The 17,130-nt window shown below is 39.8% G+C and overlaps 1 protein-coding gene across 4 annotated transcripts; it reads right to left on the reverse strand.

Moving 5' to 3' along the window:
* Nucleotides 1-322: 322 nt before the first annotated feature.
* On the reverse strand, nt 323-15,333 carry rnaseh1 (ribonuclease H1). Of its 4 annotated transcripts, NM_001286008.1 has the most exon segments (9): nt 323-776; nt 2,287-2,411; nt 2,924-3,008; nt 3,196-3,250; nt 5,042-5,141; nt 8,222-8,437; nt 9,967-10,035; nt 13,830-13,939; nt 14,997-15,168. In NM_001286008.1, coding segments are annotated over 9 exon segments (972 nt in total). In that variant the 5' UTR covers nt 15,128-15,168; the 3' UTR covers nt 323-695.
* Nucleotides 15,334-17,130: the final 1,797 nt, after the last annotated feature.

Raw genomic sequence — 17,130 nt, forward strand, 5'->3', positions numbered from 1 at the left:
TTGTGCAAAAACCTTATGGTGTGCAAAATATTGTTTTCTGTGAAAATTATACTGCTTAAACATTTTCTGCAACATTTCCCTTCACAAAAAAGTCATCAAATGCAAAAACAGATAAACAAAATCCCTGAAAACCTATCTTATGCTGGCCTTTTACTTTATCTGATGCCTCAATATGTCAGGGCAATATTTCTCATTCAAGATGAAAAAAGTACAAGAATCTTACCAATGTGGGAAGCACTTTAGGAGACAAACCTGTTTGCTAATCCTGTTTCCAGATTGCTATTTGCCCTGTCTATGGAGATGTCTATGCAATCATCAAGAATTAAAACACAAAAATAGAATTCTTTATTTCAGAATGCACAATAGGAAATATAATGCTGTCTAAGCAAACTGTATTTTTCCTTACCATGTATTTTAACAGTCCTTAAAGTTTATACAACTCTCTGAACTTAGGAAGTAATAATGGTGGCATGGAAGTTATCCTGTAGCAATACATTGCACAGAACTACCAACTGTCATATTTTTAAAACCAAACTTTAAAGTCTTTTGAAAATAACCTCTTTAGAACAAGAGCAAATAACCACATCCCTCTCCTGGTTTTCTAGAACATTGGAAATCCACCAACTCAGGTTCATCTGAAAGAATCCTTTCCTCCTCAGAATTCAGTGCAACTTTCCAGCTACAAAATGCCAGCTTTAAGACTTTCCAGCTCCTTCTTTTGCAAGGCGATCAGCAGCTTCATTTCCAGTAAAGCCAGCGTGACCTGGAACATGCATCTGTTGATATCAAGAATCCAAGTTAATGGACTAAAAAGGCTAACATGCTGCATTCTGTGATGACAAACCAAAATCTCAAATTTCCATGCTAACAAGGGCAATTTGAAACCTAGTCATTTTTTCATTTGTTTATGCCATTTTTGAAACTGAAATAGACAAAAGAACCCTTTGGAAGAACTAAATATTATCCATTGAGTGCATTGGAGCTGAGTTTTCATGGGAACTATCAAGTTAAAGAAGCAACAGTGAATAAGCTTAATTATGTTTGGGAATTTTGAACAACAAATGTTGTGTTTACTAGACAAATTAAGGTAAAGCATGCCTATGTATGTGACTTAGTATATAGATCAATAGTTCCCAACATTTTGGATTTCAGCTCCCACAATTTCTGACAATTGACCAAACTGATTGTGGCTCCTGGGAATCCCTGGAGCAGTGGTATCAAACTACATCAGCTTTATGGTTGACTACAAAGGGCCATTGCATACATGGGCGAAGATACAGACAACCGATTATATTGTTTTTAGTTTTACCAAATTCTGGTCCCCAGATATTGAATGACAATTCCCATCATCTCCCTTTTTTATTAAAAGATTTTTAGCATGCTATTAATTTACTGAATACAAACTTTTAATTCAAAAAAGATTATCTGTCATGTGGACTGGAGATAATGGGAATTGCAACCCAATAGCCTTTATGGCTCTGAGGTTGGGGAAAGGTTAAAGGGCATTTTAAAATCAGACATATCCAGAAGCCTTGTGTCTAAATCCAAACTCCTTTCCTGACTAAACAGAACAAACTGCAGTCTTCAGATGTTACTGTCATGATGCCTAATTAGTTGTAGTCCAGCATCTGGAGGGCCACATAAAATGACGAGGCAGGCCTTGAGTTGGACACCTATGCCCTGAAGGATCAAAGGTTGGCAACTGATGACAGAGAGAGAGATAAAGAGCATGGGATACTGAATGAGCCCTGAGACTGGCCTTGTTTAAAAGGCTGGTGTATATGACAGTGAGGCAACGAGAAGTGTGAATCAGAGATAGGATTCGAACTAGAGAAGAGTGAAAAGTTAAGTGATATGACAGTGAAGGAAATGAGCCTGTGTTTTAGGACAAACAGGTTCAAGCTAGGATTGAGAAGACAGTGTAATATTTCGTGAAATGTACTGCTGCCAATTAGAACTTAGATGAGTGAAAAAGTAACAACTAAGCCTAACTAATTCTGAAACCATACACTTGTATACACAGGATAAGCATTAACTGCTTGCTCAGCTTATGTTTAACAAATGATTATTGTAACGTATACACTATAATTGTTATTAGAGTTGCCAAGTATGCACATGTAATATATTGTGGCACCAGTTAGTCAATGGTAGCCATAATTCTGATACCATAATGGTAGGATACGTTTATATTCTCAGTCCCCCACTTGTCTTGGGCTCAAATTTTGTTTGATTTACTTTTAAATAATGTTCATTATTTAGTTAGGTTTTTCTAGCCACATTACTTACCCATTGGATGTCCATGCCTTCGGAAAGCTTGGAAAGCTTTTCAAAATCTTCTTTATTTGTTACGTCTTTTCCCGCACAGGTTTTCCACCCATTGGATTTCCAGTTTGGAACCCAGCTCGTCATACCTATGAAAATATAATTAAAGACTGTAACTATAACATCTACATCAAGTTTATATTATTTCTAACTGTCAAAAAGCCATCTAGTCAAGCTATGTTGACTGGCACATCATGTGAGAAGCTACCAGAAAAGCACAGCCTTCACAGTTCTATTCTCAAGAGCATAATCTCTGGTGAATAGTTTTTGCTTCCTTTACTGAAATACAAATTCTGCCAAGAAAACCCACATTTTCATTATTTGCCAGGACTTAAATTACTAGACTTGTGTAGAACCAACTACTTATAGAATACATTATGAACATATTAAATTCCCATAGCTCGCTCATTACAAACCACTTCAAGGTTCTTGCATATAAAGCCATACACATTTCCTGCTATTCTCGTTAAAGACAAATAATCAATGCTGCTTCAAAACAAAACCAAGATCAGAATAGACTGGTGCCTTACAATCACTTTTCTTTAGTAAGCCTGTATCACATGACTTTTGTCTTATCACTCCCTAACAAGCAACTACTTACCGTTGATGGTGAACTTGCTGTCAGTATAGATTGCCAGTTTCTTGATATTTTGACTCTTTGCTTGTTCTATTGCTTTGCAAGCAGCCTAAAAAAATCCCAAAGAGAAAACACTTCAGGCAGGAGGTTTAAAAAACAATATTGGTATTAGTTTTAAAATGATTACCAGATAAGTCAATTTGATTCTAGATTAAAGTATCATCCAAACAATGGCACTGAAGCAGCCTGGTCTTGCAATGTTTATATTCAAGTTTCCTGAACAAAAAAAAACTTACATGAATTTCAGCCCTTTGGTTAGTTTGCCTTCCAGGAAGTCTCTCGCTACTATTTCTGTGGAAGAAACAGATAAATGATTAAAACAATTAAAAAATGACAACTCACCAAACTATAGGTATAGCTCAGTGAACAAAGCCTCCATCAAAAAAATTCATTTTGAAAAATTCTTTGTTAATTTGCATGTCACCAGTCTACAATCACAGTCTGAAAGAACCACATCCACAATATTATGATTCAGGCACATTACATATTGTTATATCCACAGCTATCAAAATCTATACACATAATAAAGGTGAAAATCTGTATGTGTGCATGTGGCACAGGTGTCCACTCACACAGACAGTCTCCGGTCTCCACAGATTATAGTCTCCAGTGCTGTGGAGCCACCAAGTCACTCCCTCCAAGGACAATGAAAGTTACAGCAAACACATCCCAGTATTCCTTTCTCTTTCCATTTGCATTAACCTGCCACCCACTGCCTTTGCCTTAAACCAGTGATTCACAAAGTGGGTGCTGCAGCAATCCAGGGGAGCGGTGATGGCCACAGGTACATATATCTTTCTGTTTAATTGCCATTTTAAAAAAATTAAAAAATAATTTCCAGGCTGCTGAATAATATTTTTTCTGGAAAGGGGGCGGTAGGCCAAATAAGTTTGGGAACCACTGCCTTAAACCTTACCTAATGGCACATGGCAAACAGGAATTGATCAGCAACTGAACATACTGGAGAGATTTGGGGAGAATTCACCATGATTTATAGGAGCTGTAGGGACTGGATTATTAATCTCCACTGTTCTTATGTTAAGCATATTTATCTTTTTATGCTAAATGTTTATCTTATTAAAACATTTACAGCCTAGTTCCTCTTCATCAAACATGTTCATGCACTGATGCCTCAAAAACCACACACAAATATAGGTTGTCCATGGATTGCTACACAATGTTATGGTATGCTTGTCAATGTCCAATTTAGTTTTATGCTAAAAAAAGATGAAAATTATGATCATGGTGATGGTGGCATTATCCCAGGAACTATCGTACATCGGTATGTTATTCTTACACGTTAGCCTCTTCATATATTTTAAATAGTTCAAATTATTTTAGTTCACTATGTTATGTGCTCGAACATGCAGATTAGAGCTGAAATGCACTTCAGATTTGCTGACTAAGGAAAGAGAAACATTTCCCTTGCTTTGCCTGTTCTCTGAAATCTAAGATTAGATGAAACATTCATGTTTCTGGACTTGTTTCCTGTTGTTACAAGATTTCATCCCTGAAATACAGGAACTCATTTCTGGTTTTGGGGGGAAAAGGTTGACTCAGTCCAGGAAATTGATGCCAAGAGAGATCTTCAATTCTCCCTTAAATCACAAACTCTTAAGCATGCTGCCTTATGTTCCATACTAGGAGAAAGGTGAGATCTAAATAAAATAATTGAATACACGAAACATGGTAGAATTGGTATAGGAGCACCTAGGTAGGAATCTGGCATCAATCAACCACCAGAACAATGTTCTATTGATCCTCAGCAGCATAGTCTTTCTTGACTCTGAGAAGCCCCTAGCACAGACATATTACAGCTGCATTACATCTATAAAAGTAAACTAATGATCCTACGTTTTCTTCTTAGGTTCAACATGCAAATAAATAAAACTGCCTGGATTAAAGTGACAGAACAACCACCATTTTCTAGGGGGAGAAGAAAGAATCCTATTCACCTGCTCAGCCTTCTGTTGCCTCTGAGCTGATTAAAAAAAACCTGGGGCCTAGGCCACAAAACGGTGGCATACAGGGAAGAATGGTTTTGACAGCATACTACTGGACAGACATTTCTATCTTACTTACAGAGGATGGCTCGGTCCCCAATATACACCTGTTCCAGCACGTGCTTTACTTTTCCCATTACTTGAGCAGCAGCCATCTGTATAGACAACGGTATACTCTCCTACAAATACAAAACATTACTGGGATTTCATTTTATTTATTTATTTCCTCACGGATTCAACACATATTCAAAATGAAATAGTGACTACAATCAAAATAGATAACTAATTTTAACATATTAATAACAATTGCAATTTCTCCCTAAATCAGCCAAGCAACTATGGGAAAATGTTTAATTTATTAAATAATTTTCAAATGGATTCGAAGATGAAAAGTAAACTGGAAACTAGACTGAACTTTTTGTCCTTAGAATGGATTTCTAATATGAGACCTTTTATCTAACCCTCATTGTAAGGAATAAATGTATTTGCTCACTTTTATTGCTTCCTCTACTTGCCTCTCATTTGTGTCTTCCTTATTATCACATTTAGATTATAGCTATCTCAGGGGAAAAGACTGCCTTTAAAAATATATAAATCTCTATACAGCGCTTATAGTAATGTATAAATAAGAATGAATGTTAGTTATGGCAATGTGAAATCTTATACCAATAATAATCCTTTTAGATAATGTATTATAGATCCAATTTCAAATCTTGCACATTAGACAGCAACTGTATGCAAGAATTTAAATGTCTTAAATAAGTTTTTCTAAAGGGATAGCCATGATAGTTAAGTGTCTGTGGCTGACAGCTAAAAAAATATTATGCCACAAGTCTGATGGATCTTGAGAGAACTGCTGAAAAGACAAGAAAATACAGCATAACGTCCTCTTGCATGTCTGATTTATACTCAAAAATTAGAAGACACTAGCTGTGCCCGGCCACGTGTTGCTGTGGCGAAGTCTGGTGGTATGGGAAATAAAGTATTGAGGAGTTGGTGGTAGTTAAGGTAAAGGGTAAAGGTTTTCCCCTGACGTTAAGTCCAGTCGTGTCCGACTCTGGGGGTCGGTGCTCATCTCCATTTCTAAGCCGAAGAGTCGGCGTTGTCCGTAGACTCCTCCAAGGTCATGTGGGATGACTGCATGGAGCAGCGTTACCTTCCCGCTGGAGCAGTACCTATTGATGCACTCACACTTGCATGTTTTCGAATTTCTGGGTTGGCAGAAGCTGGGGCTAACAGTGGGGGCTCTCTCCGCTCCCCCAATTCAAACTTGTGGCCTTTTGGTCCAGAAGTTCAGCAGCTCAGCACTTTAACATGCTGCGCCATCAGGGGATATTATTTCCTAAAGGTTGTGAATATACAATATTTCTGATTGGTTTTTTTTTGTCTGTTGGAGGCAAGTATGAATGCTGCAATTAGGAAAAATGATTAGGATGTAATGGCCTTGCAGATTTAAAGCCTGGCTGTTTCCTCCCCGAGTAATTTTTTTGTTGGGAGGTGTTAGCTGGCCCTGATTGTTTCCTGTCTGGAATTCCCTTGTTTTCAGAGTGGTGTTCTTTGCAATATTTTATGTGCTTCTACTGTCTGTGGCCCTGAGAAAACAGAGGATTTGCCAGATTTTGATGATGGGAATATTTTGTTGGGAGGTGTTAGCTGGCCCTGATTGTTTCCTGTGTGGAATTCCCCTGTTTTCAGAGTGTTGTTCTTTATTTAGTATTTTGATTTTAGAGATTGTATTGTTCTGTTTTATTATACCACATTAATTTTTATATATTCTGATTTTAGTGTTTTTGAATACTTGGAGCCAGATTGTATTCATTTTCAAGGTTAACCGCAACACAATAATAATAATAATAGTAATGATAGTAATAATAATGACTAATCACAGTGCTTCACTCCCTTCTCAGCTTCCTTTCTGGAAGAATCCTTTCTTGGGAGGTGTTAGCTGGCCCTGATTGTTTCCTTTGTGGAATTTCGAATTTTCCTGCTTTCAGACTGTTGGGTCTTTATTTACTGTCCTGGTTTTAGAAATTATATTGTTCTGCATTATTCTATCCCAGTAATTATTTCATATTAAAGTAGAATCTCACTTATCCAACATTCGCTTATACAATGTTCTGGATTATCCAACGCAGTCTGCCTTTTCGTAATCAATGTTTTTGTAGTCAGTGTTTTAAATTAATTGTGCTACTTTAGTGGTAAATTTGTAAATACAGTACAATAGAGTCTCACTTATCCAACATAAATGGGCCGGCAGAATGTTGGATAAGCGAATATGTTGGATAATAAGGAGGCATTAAGGAAAAGCCTATTAAACATCAAATTAGGTTATGATTTTACAAATGAAGCACCAAAACATCATGTTAGACAACAAATTTGGTAGAAAAAGTAGTTCAATACGCAGTAATGCTATGTAGTAATTACTGTATTTATGAATTTAGCACCAAAATATCACGATATATTGAAAACATTGACTACAAAAATGCGTTGGATAATCCAGAACATTGGATAAGCGAGTGTTGGATAAGTGAGACTCTACTGTAATTACAACATAGCATTACTGAGCATTGAACTACTTTTTCTGTCGAATTTGTTGTATAATATGATGTTTTGATGCTTAATTTGTATAACGATTACCTAATTTGATGTTTAATTGGCTTTTCCTGAATCCCTTATTATCCAACATATTCACTTATCCTGCCGGCCTGTTTATGTTGGATAAGTGAGACTCTACTGCATATTGATAATCTTATATTATCTGCTTAGAAGTGGATTATATGAGGCCCCTTCTTCACAGCTGTATAAAATGCACAATGAAGTGGATTATATGGTAGTGTGGACTCAAGATAATCCAGTGCAAAGCAGATAAGATTATAAATGGGTTATATAGCTGTGTGGAAGGGCCTTGAGTCTATACTGCCATATAATCCAGTGCAAATTAGATAATCTGTGGTGAGGCCTAAATCTGCCTGTCCCCTAACTGAACCCTGGCTGTGCCTTGGCTGAGTTGGTTGCTAGGAGACGAAGTGGGCAGAGATTAGTCCTCTAAACTGGCAGCAATTGGATAAAAACAATTATTGCTCTCCCTCTAATTAGGACTTTATTTTGCTTTTTTTGTTGTATCTTACTGGAGCCGTGGATGATGGGTTGTGTTGTCAAATTTCGAGGTTGGGCAGCCTGTACTTTTGTTGTTTTGTGGGTTGCCCTGATGCTCTTTTATATATATAGATTGTTAAGTCACTGAAACAGAGGTACTGACCCATGTAGGAGAATTTGTCTTTGTTCTCATATGGCACATCAGTATATTTTGTACGTTTTCTCTGATTTTCTGAGGGCTGTTCATAAGATCCTTTGGATGAACTTGTATTGGACCAAGATGTAGTGTCATTCCAGTAACTTTTGCTAGATGAAGATGCTGTGGTGTCACTCCAGGAATAATTACTTCTCTGGCTTCCATAAGAATAACTACTGTCAACTTGAGAAAATAAAAAACCACATTAGAAACACAATATAATATTTATACCCAAGAAGGACATACCATTCATTTCAATGTGTCTCCTCTTGGTGAGACCAACTTTGTGTAAGTGTTTACTAGTACCAGAAATTAGCAAGGCCACTTTGCTTCAATATACATATATACCTCAGTTAACAAAGCCTTTGACAAATATGCTTGTTTTCAGTCTTTTATGGGAACCCAAGCCAGTCCCAATTTTTTTGTCTTCTGTCTACCTGGAAGTAATTTTTTCTCTTTTGTGAGGGAGGGTTGTAGAAAGTCGAACTTTGTGTTGGATTGCCGCAACGTATCTACAATAAACATTGCATTGAAGATTCATCTGGAAAAAATAGAGTCACTTAGAGCAGAACCCCAATATATCTATGTTTGCTTATGCAATGACCTATCTCTTTTGGCAGGCCAAGCCATTCAAGTACAGCCTATTAATTTAAACGCACATGTTATTGGTACAAATTATTATTTTAATATTGTGCCTTGTTTTTTAATAAATGTATTTTAATGGTTATGTTTTTAAGAGATGTATTTTGTGTTGTACCTGGTCTCAAACCCTGAGGAGAGGTAGGTAACAAATAACTTATTATCACTATTACTTACGTATAAACAGGTATAGCAAACTGTCTCCAAAATGACTTATTGAGTGTGTAAAGAGCAAAACAGAAAGAATGGGAAAAGCAATTAACTTGTTTTACATGCTACCCATTTTAGAAGACACTTTCATGTGGTTTCTAGAACTTTCAAAATGTTTTTATTTAACCATCTTGTCTCATTTCACATGTGCATGTTAATTTTGAATGAAAAGTTTATGAATGAAAATAGGTTGGTAGAACCTATTATCCTGCTCTTCTTTTTTGTGATGTAAGAACCTAACAGTATTCCTTCTAAGTCATTTCTAGGTTTAATTTCTATTAAAGCCTGGAACTTTGTTAATTGAGGTACACCTGTAATAGGGCTCTCTTTCACAAATATACTAATGTGAAATACTGTATGTAATTAGAACAGTAATCTGCAACAAAGCAAAATTAGAGAAAATCAAGAAAGCAAGAGAATAGCATACCCAAAAGCAACGTTTGATTTAGCTCTGAATTAGGAATCCCTGAATTAGAAAATGGTTCATAGCAAGGAATTTGGATGATTTTTGATGATTTAACATTTCCTATTCAAGAATTTGCTTTTTATACTCTTGTTCTTTCCTTCTAGCTCCAAGCTTCTAGAATATGACGTTATCCTTACCCCACCAAACCTAATTTTGAAAATTAAACAAGTACAGTACTCCACAGAAAAGCAATTCAAAAGTAACAATGAAATGGCAATGCATGTCTTTCTAAGAGACTGAACTAGAGCGGGAGGCTGTCAGGCTGTACTTTAGTCATGCAAAGCGAGTTAGAAAAGCTCCCGAAGCCAAAGCACAAAGAGGACGGAACAGGGGACACAGAACAGTGGGTCATGCATGTCCAACAAACACTATGTATGGGGACAATTGTGAAGAGCACCTTCAGCAACAGATGATGGGTCGTCAGGAGGTGTTGTGTCTGCATGACTGGCATCCTCCACCAATGTGCCTAATCCAAAAGGAAGATATAGTTTCACACAACAGAGAGGTTCCCTCAAGGACAACATCCTGCTGTTCTAAGTGCACCGCTCGCAGCAAGGGATCTACAAAAACTAAAATTCTTATAAGTGCAGACTTCTCACAACTATAGCCTAGGTTTCCTCAAAAATAATATCAACTGAGTTTATGTGCCTCTACTCCAAAAGAAGTATATACAGTAATGCAGCTCAGCTTCTCAAAAATAGGAGTCATTTAATGTGACTCAATAGCTATCAGTGCCTTATGGAAGAGAGCTGAAATAATTTTTATAACTAAGAGCGGAAAGAAAGATCTCAAGATCTTTCTATTTGCCCCTAGTAAAATATAGCAGGAAGTCCAATAAAAATGGAAGGTTACAGCTACTTTATTTTTCCAACTGTAACCTTTGTTTTTTACTGATTAAAATACAGTAAAATAAACAAATAACAAAACAGAAACAAGATCCCCAAGTCATCAGAGTAGCTACCAATATATGCACAGTTTAAACAGGAGTAAGGATATATTTGCACTGTAGTATTAATGTGGTCTGACAACACTTAAACTGCCATGGCTTAATGCTATGGGATTTTGGGAGTTGTAGTTTTACAAGGTTTTAGCCCTCTTCCAAAGAGAGCTGGTGTCTCACCAAATTACAACTCCAAGGATTCCACAACACTGAGTCATGAAAATTAAAGTGATGTCAAGTAAGAGAACTACAGGAAATAAAAGACACAAGTCTTTTGGGGAGAAAGACCACACCTTTAATTGATACCCGAGTTTCCTTTGTTAACAAGGCTATTACAATTAAGCAAAGTACATAACATATTGTCTATTTATCAGGAGGCTGCTTCTAATTCTGCTAAACAGTCCTTTTACAAGAGTTGAATGAAAAGTAATGCCTCCACCTTCGTAACTCCTCAACAGATGGCAGTACTGGTATGCGGCAGGTACTGGCTTGTTCAGTACACTCTCCTTTACAGTTCCATTTGGCTGGAAGCCTTAGCACTGAACGGCTGTGTTGTTAAAGTGCGAAGTATGGAACCCTGTGCAGACAGTTGGTCAATGTGACTGCCAAATGGAACTGTAGAGAGTCTACTGAACAAGCCAGTACCTGCCGCATACCAGTACTGCCATCTGTTGAGAGAGTTACGAAGGTGAAGGCATTACTTTTCATTCAACCCTTTTAATTGGGTTGCTGTGAGTTTTCCGGGCTGTATGGACATGTTCCAGAAGTATTCTCTCCTGACATTTCGCCCACATCTATGGCAGGCATCCTCAGAGGTTGTGAGGTCTGTTGGGAACTAGGCAAGTGGCGTTTATATATCTGTGGAAGGTCGAGGGAGGGAGAAAGATCCTTGGAGAGGAGGCCAACCACATGCCCATCCTGGCTGGTAAAGCAGGACAGAGAGGGTTTGGCCAAATGGATAAAAGTGGTGGTTAATGCCTCCTTACAGGAAGGCAATAATAATAATAATAATAATAATAATAATAATTTTATTCTTATATCCCGCCCCATCTCCCCGGAGGGACTCGGGGCGGCTTACATGGGGCCATGCCCAGACACGCCCAGGCAAAATTCCTGTGAGCTTAAAAAAAGCTGTTATAAAACCGCTATTGAAGAAATTATCACTGGACCCACTCAATTGGTCAACTTTCAGCCCATTTCCAATCTTCCCTTCTTGGGCAAAGTCATGGAATGTGTGGTGGCCTCATAACTCAAGAGGTTCTTAGTAGCACTGATTATCTAGATCCAGTGCAGTCTGGCTTTAGGCCGGAACATGGAACTGAAACAGCCTTTGTTGCTTTAGTATATAATCTACGCCAGGAACCTGACAGGGGGAGTGTATTCCTGTTAGTTCTGCTGGACCTTTCATCGGCCTTCGATACCGTAGCCCAGGGGTCCCCAAACTAAGGCCCGTGGGGTGGATGCGGCCCTCCAAGGTCATTTACTTGGCCCCTATCCTAAACTTTAGACATAGGGTTGACCTAAGTCTGAAAAGACTTGAAGTCACACAACAACAATCCTAATTTTGGACTATTTCATCATAGTCCGGCCCCCCAACAGTCTGAGGGACCGCGAACCGGCTCTCCACTTAAAAAGTTTGAGGAACCCTACCGCAGATCATGGTATCCTTCTGGGATGCCTCGTGAGAATTGGTCTTGGAGGTACTGCTCTGCAGAGGACCCAGTCCTTCCTGGAGGATCCGTCCCAGAACGTGTTGTTGGGGTACACCCACTCGACCCCACAACCATTATCTTGTGGCATCCCGCAGGGCTCGGTAATGTCCCCCATGTTGTTTAACATCTACATGAAGTTGTTGGGAAAGATTATCCGGAGTTTTTGAATTCAATTCCATCTGTACGCAAATGATGTTCCTCTATCACTCCTTTCCACCTGTTACTAAGGAGGCTGTTCAAGTCTTGAACTTGTCCTTGACAACTGTGACGGTCTGGATGAGGGCAAACAAACTGAAATTGAATCCAGACAAGGCAGAGGGCCTCCTTTTCAGTCATAAGGCCGAAGAAGACATAGGGTTACAGCCTGTGTTGGACGGGGTTACACTCCCCCTGAAGACACAGGTTCACAGCTTGGGTGTTCTCCTGGATGTGACCAGAGCAGCATTTGCACAACTAAAACTTATGTGCCAGGTGCGCCCGTATCTTGGGAAGTCAGACTTGGCCACAGTGTTCCACTCTTGTTACATCCCACTTAGATTACTGCAATGCGCTCTACGTGGGATTGCCTTTGAAGATGGCCCGGAAGTTCCAACTAGTACAACAGGAGGCGGCCAGACTTATAACTGGAGCGGCGTACAGGGAGCATACTACTCCTCTGTTGCATCAGCTCCATTAACTGCTGATATGCTACCAAGCCCAATTCAAAGTGCTGGTCTTGACCTATAAAACCCTAAACTGTTCTGGTCCAACTTACCTGTCCGAACGCATCTCTTCTTATGAGCCTACTAGAACTTTTAAGAACCCCTGGGAAAGTCCTGCTCTCGGTCCCACATACTTCGCAAGTGTGATTGGCGGGGACGAGACAGGGCCTTCTCCGTGGTGGTTCCTCGGCTATGGAACTCCCTGCCCAGCGACATCTAGCAGGCGCCATCCCTTCTGGGTTTTAGAAAAAAGCTGAAGACCTGACTATACATACAAGCGTTTAAAGAGTAAGTTTCTATGGCTTTAACACAGTCTGGATTAAGAATTATGCACAAGGTTTTTTGATGAATGGAACTATGCAATTTATATAAGTTTTATATAGTATCTTATGTATATTAATGCTTAATGTAAATCATTCTTAACTGTTTATCTGTTTTACTGTTCCTGTTAGCTTTAATCGGCATTGAATTTTTGCCAGACCCGTAAGCCGCCCTGAGTCCCTTCGGGTGAGAAAGGCGGGATAGAAATGAAGTAAATAAAAATATCTTGTCTGTTTGAGGCAGGTGTGAAAGTTTCAGTTTGCCACTTTGATTAGCATTGAATAGCCTTTCAGCTTCAAGGTTTGGCTGCTTTCTACCTGGGGGAATCAAGGAACATGAAAGGCACTGCAGACTAACTCAACCAGAGAAGTCAGCCATAGCAGAGCACTTGGTGAACCAACCTGGACACAGCATATTATTCAGAACACAGAAATGCTGGACCACTCTAACAACCACCATGTCAGGCTACATAGAGAAGCCAAGAAAGAATGCTTCTGGAACATGGCCACACAGCCCGGAAAACTCACAGCAACCCAGTTATTCCAGCCATGAAAGCCTTCAACAGCACAGTCATTTGAATGCTTACCTGCTGAGGAAGATGTCTCACCATCTACAAAGTCCCAAGCCTCCTCTTTTGAACCAAATTTTTTAAAACTAGCATACGGGTATCTATCAACTTGTGCTTTACATTCTTCCCTAGAAAAATGATAAAAAGTTATAAAAGAAAATGTTGCTGCTCACATTCAAGCACTTATAAATCTTCCTTGGGCAGTTTGGTCCTCCCCAATCCCCTCCACTAGCAGCTGAAGAAAAAGATGATTCATACATTTAATGCAGTGGTTCCCAACCTTTGGGCCTTCAGGTGTTTTGGACTTCAACACCCAGAAATCCCAGCCAGCTTACCAGCTGTTCAGAACTGTGGGAGCTGAAGTCCAAAACACCTGGAGGCCCAAAGGTTGGGAACCACTGCATTAAATGACAGATCATAGACAGAAAACATTCCAGGTTATGATAGTTTTTTTTTACCCTACTGCTGCATTAATAAAACAGTAACAAATAACAGGCCTCTCTAGTTCTTATAGGCCCAGTTCTAGACCAGAGTTTGAATCCCAGGTCAGCCATGGAAACCAAATGGGTAGCTTTGGGTGTCACACTCTCTCACCCTCTGAGGAAGACAATGGCAAACCCCTTTTGAACAAACCTTGCCAAGGAACGCCTGCTCAAGGTTCACATTTGGGCTGCCATAACTTGGAAACAACGTGAAGGCACACAAGAGAGAGATGTGATGATGGCCGCCTCTACATCCCTCTCTTGTGTGTCTTCATGTAGAATTAATGCAATTTGACGCCATTTTAACCGCCCTGACTCAATGGGATGTCTAGTTTGGTGAGGCACCAGCCTTCACTAGTTGAGAAGGTAAAGGCCTGGTCAAACTAAAACTCCCATAATTCGACAGCATTGCATCACGGCAACTAAAGTGTTACCAAACTGCGTTAACGCTACAGTGCAGAGGTACCCTAAGCAAAGACCATGGAAACATCACAGTATTCACAATATAAGTAGAGAAGAGGAGACAGCGAGCTTTCCGTTGGACTACAACTCCCCCAATTCCAGCAGCTAGACAGGCATGGGAATGATGGGACCTGTGTTCCCAATTCTGTACCAAGCCTGGTCGATGGAAAGATAAAATAGACAAGGAAAAGACACGCCTAAGCTAGGGTGAAAGTGGCGATGGGGACCCTCCTCGGCTTACCAGGTGCGGTACACGCCGGTCCTCCTGCCCTTTCGCACTGCATAATACATGCCGTCGCTCGGGAGAGCTCCCTTGCCGCCTTTGGGGAGAAAACGCGGGAAAGCCAGGAGAGCCAGGATGCGGCGCAACATAATAACCGCTTAGCCACACCCCCTCTGCCCCCTCCCAGCACAGAAGACCCGGGCCCATCCCGGAAGGCACTGCGCCTGCGCACAAAACAAGGCGGAAGTGGAACGACAAAAAGTCGCGCAGGCGCAGGTCGATCTGGATGGGAGACTTGCTTTGTTTGATCCCAAGTGGAGTTATTTTTACCGTTGCTCATTGTCTCCCCTTCGGTGCACCTACACTGTAAATTTAAGGCAGTTCCACAACGCTTTAACTGCCATAGCTCAATGCTATGGAATCCTGAGATTTGAAGTTTGGTGAGGCGCCATCCCTCCTGGGCAGGGGAGGATTAAGACCTTGTAAAACTGGAGCTCCCATCATTCCATAGCATTCAGCCATGACAGTTAAAGTCACATTTGCATGTTTTCGAACTGCTAGGGTAGCAGAAGCTGGGGCTAACAGCAGGAGCTCACCCTTCCTGGTTTCGAACCGCCAACCTTTCAATTAGCAAGTTCAACAGCTCAGCGGTTTAACCCGCTGCACCATCGCGGGCTCCTAGGCCTGTCTTTACTTGCCTTAATTTGCTTTTACTTGCTGTATTTCAATATTACTGTACTTTCAAGCCAATACAGAGTAATAATAATAATAATAATAAACTTTATTTATATGCCACCCTATCTCCCAGAAGGGACTCAGGGCGGTTTACAACAAAGATACAGACATACAATACACAACAATATAAAAACACATTATTACACACACACACACATTTTACATTAAAATAACAATCAGTAAAATCACAGCAGCTTCCAATTGGGGTCAATAATGCCGTAGGTTAACATAGACCATGATCAGGGAAAGAGGAGACTGTACAGTATATTTCATGCCAAGACGGTGGAATAGCCAGAATGGAATTCATTCAAACACCTGCTGAGACCACCAGGTTTTGAGCTCCTTACGGAAAATATGTAGAGTAGGGGCCTGCCTAATCTCCTTAGGGATATAGTATGGGGTATATATATATAGTATTAGTTAGGCCTGTTTTAGGAGCCCTGGTGGCGAAGTGCGTTAAAACACTGAGCTCGAAAACATGCCAATGTGAGTAGATCAATAGGTACCACTCAGGCGGGAAGGTAATGGCGCTCCATGCAGTTATGCCGGCCACATAACCTTGGAGGTGTCTACGGACAACGCTGGCTCTTCGGCTTAGAAATGGAGATGAGCACCACACCCCAGAGTCAGACATGACTGGACTTAACGTCATGGGAAAACCTTTACGTTTACCTTAGGCCTGTTTTAAATAGTAACTCTCAAGCAACCAGAAAGTACATATATCTGGCATCTACCAATCCCCATGTGTGCCAGTTAACAGAGTCAACTCTGTGTGTGTACATACATGCACATATTTTTATAAATATACTAAACCCGGTCATACTTTGCCATGACTCAGTATGATATGTAATGAATGTGAAAGTAAATAAAAATATTGTGGCGAACATAGATTCACCAAAACACATCATTCAGTTCAATTCCCTGCCTTGCGTTGCTGTGTCTTATGTGGAATGAAATGAAAGGAAGGAAAAAGAGGTTTTTACCAAAATATTTTGTTTTGTAAAGTGGATTGACTACATTTTTGGTTTGTCCATTTTCTACATAAACATCAACCTTAGATGGTTTACCGACTCTGGAGCATGCAACGTATAATTGCCCATGAAAGTCGTTTTTGTTTTCTAATTTCAAACCGCATACTTGCAAAGATTGCCCCTGTGCTTTATTGATAGTCATTGAGAATGCAAGGCATATTGGTAATTGAAGTTGTTTGAACTCGAATGCCATGTTGGTCAAAATGAGTGGGATTCCCAGGGCAATCTCCCTCGACTCTTGCGTGTATGTAGAGTTTATTTATTTATTTATTTAAATATTTATATCCCACCCTTCTCACCCAACAGGGGACTCAGGGCGGCTTACAATAAAACAAACATATAAAACCTGTACAATACTCTATAAATCAGTTAGCCATGTTGGGCAT

This window comes from Anolis carolinensis, chromosome 1 (assembly GCF_035594765.1).
Source record: "Anolis carolinensis isolate JA03-04 chromosome 1, rAnoCar3.1.pri, whole genome shotgun sequence".
NCBI classification, from domain to species: Eukaryota; Metazoa; Chordata; class Lepidosauria; order Squamata; family Dactyloidae; genus Anolis; species Anolis carolinensis.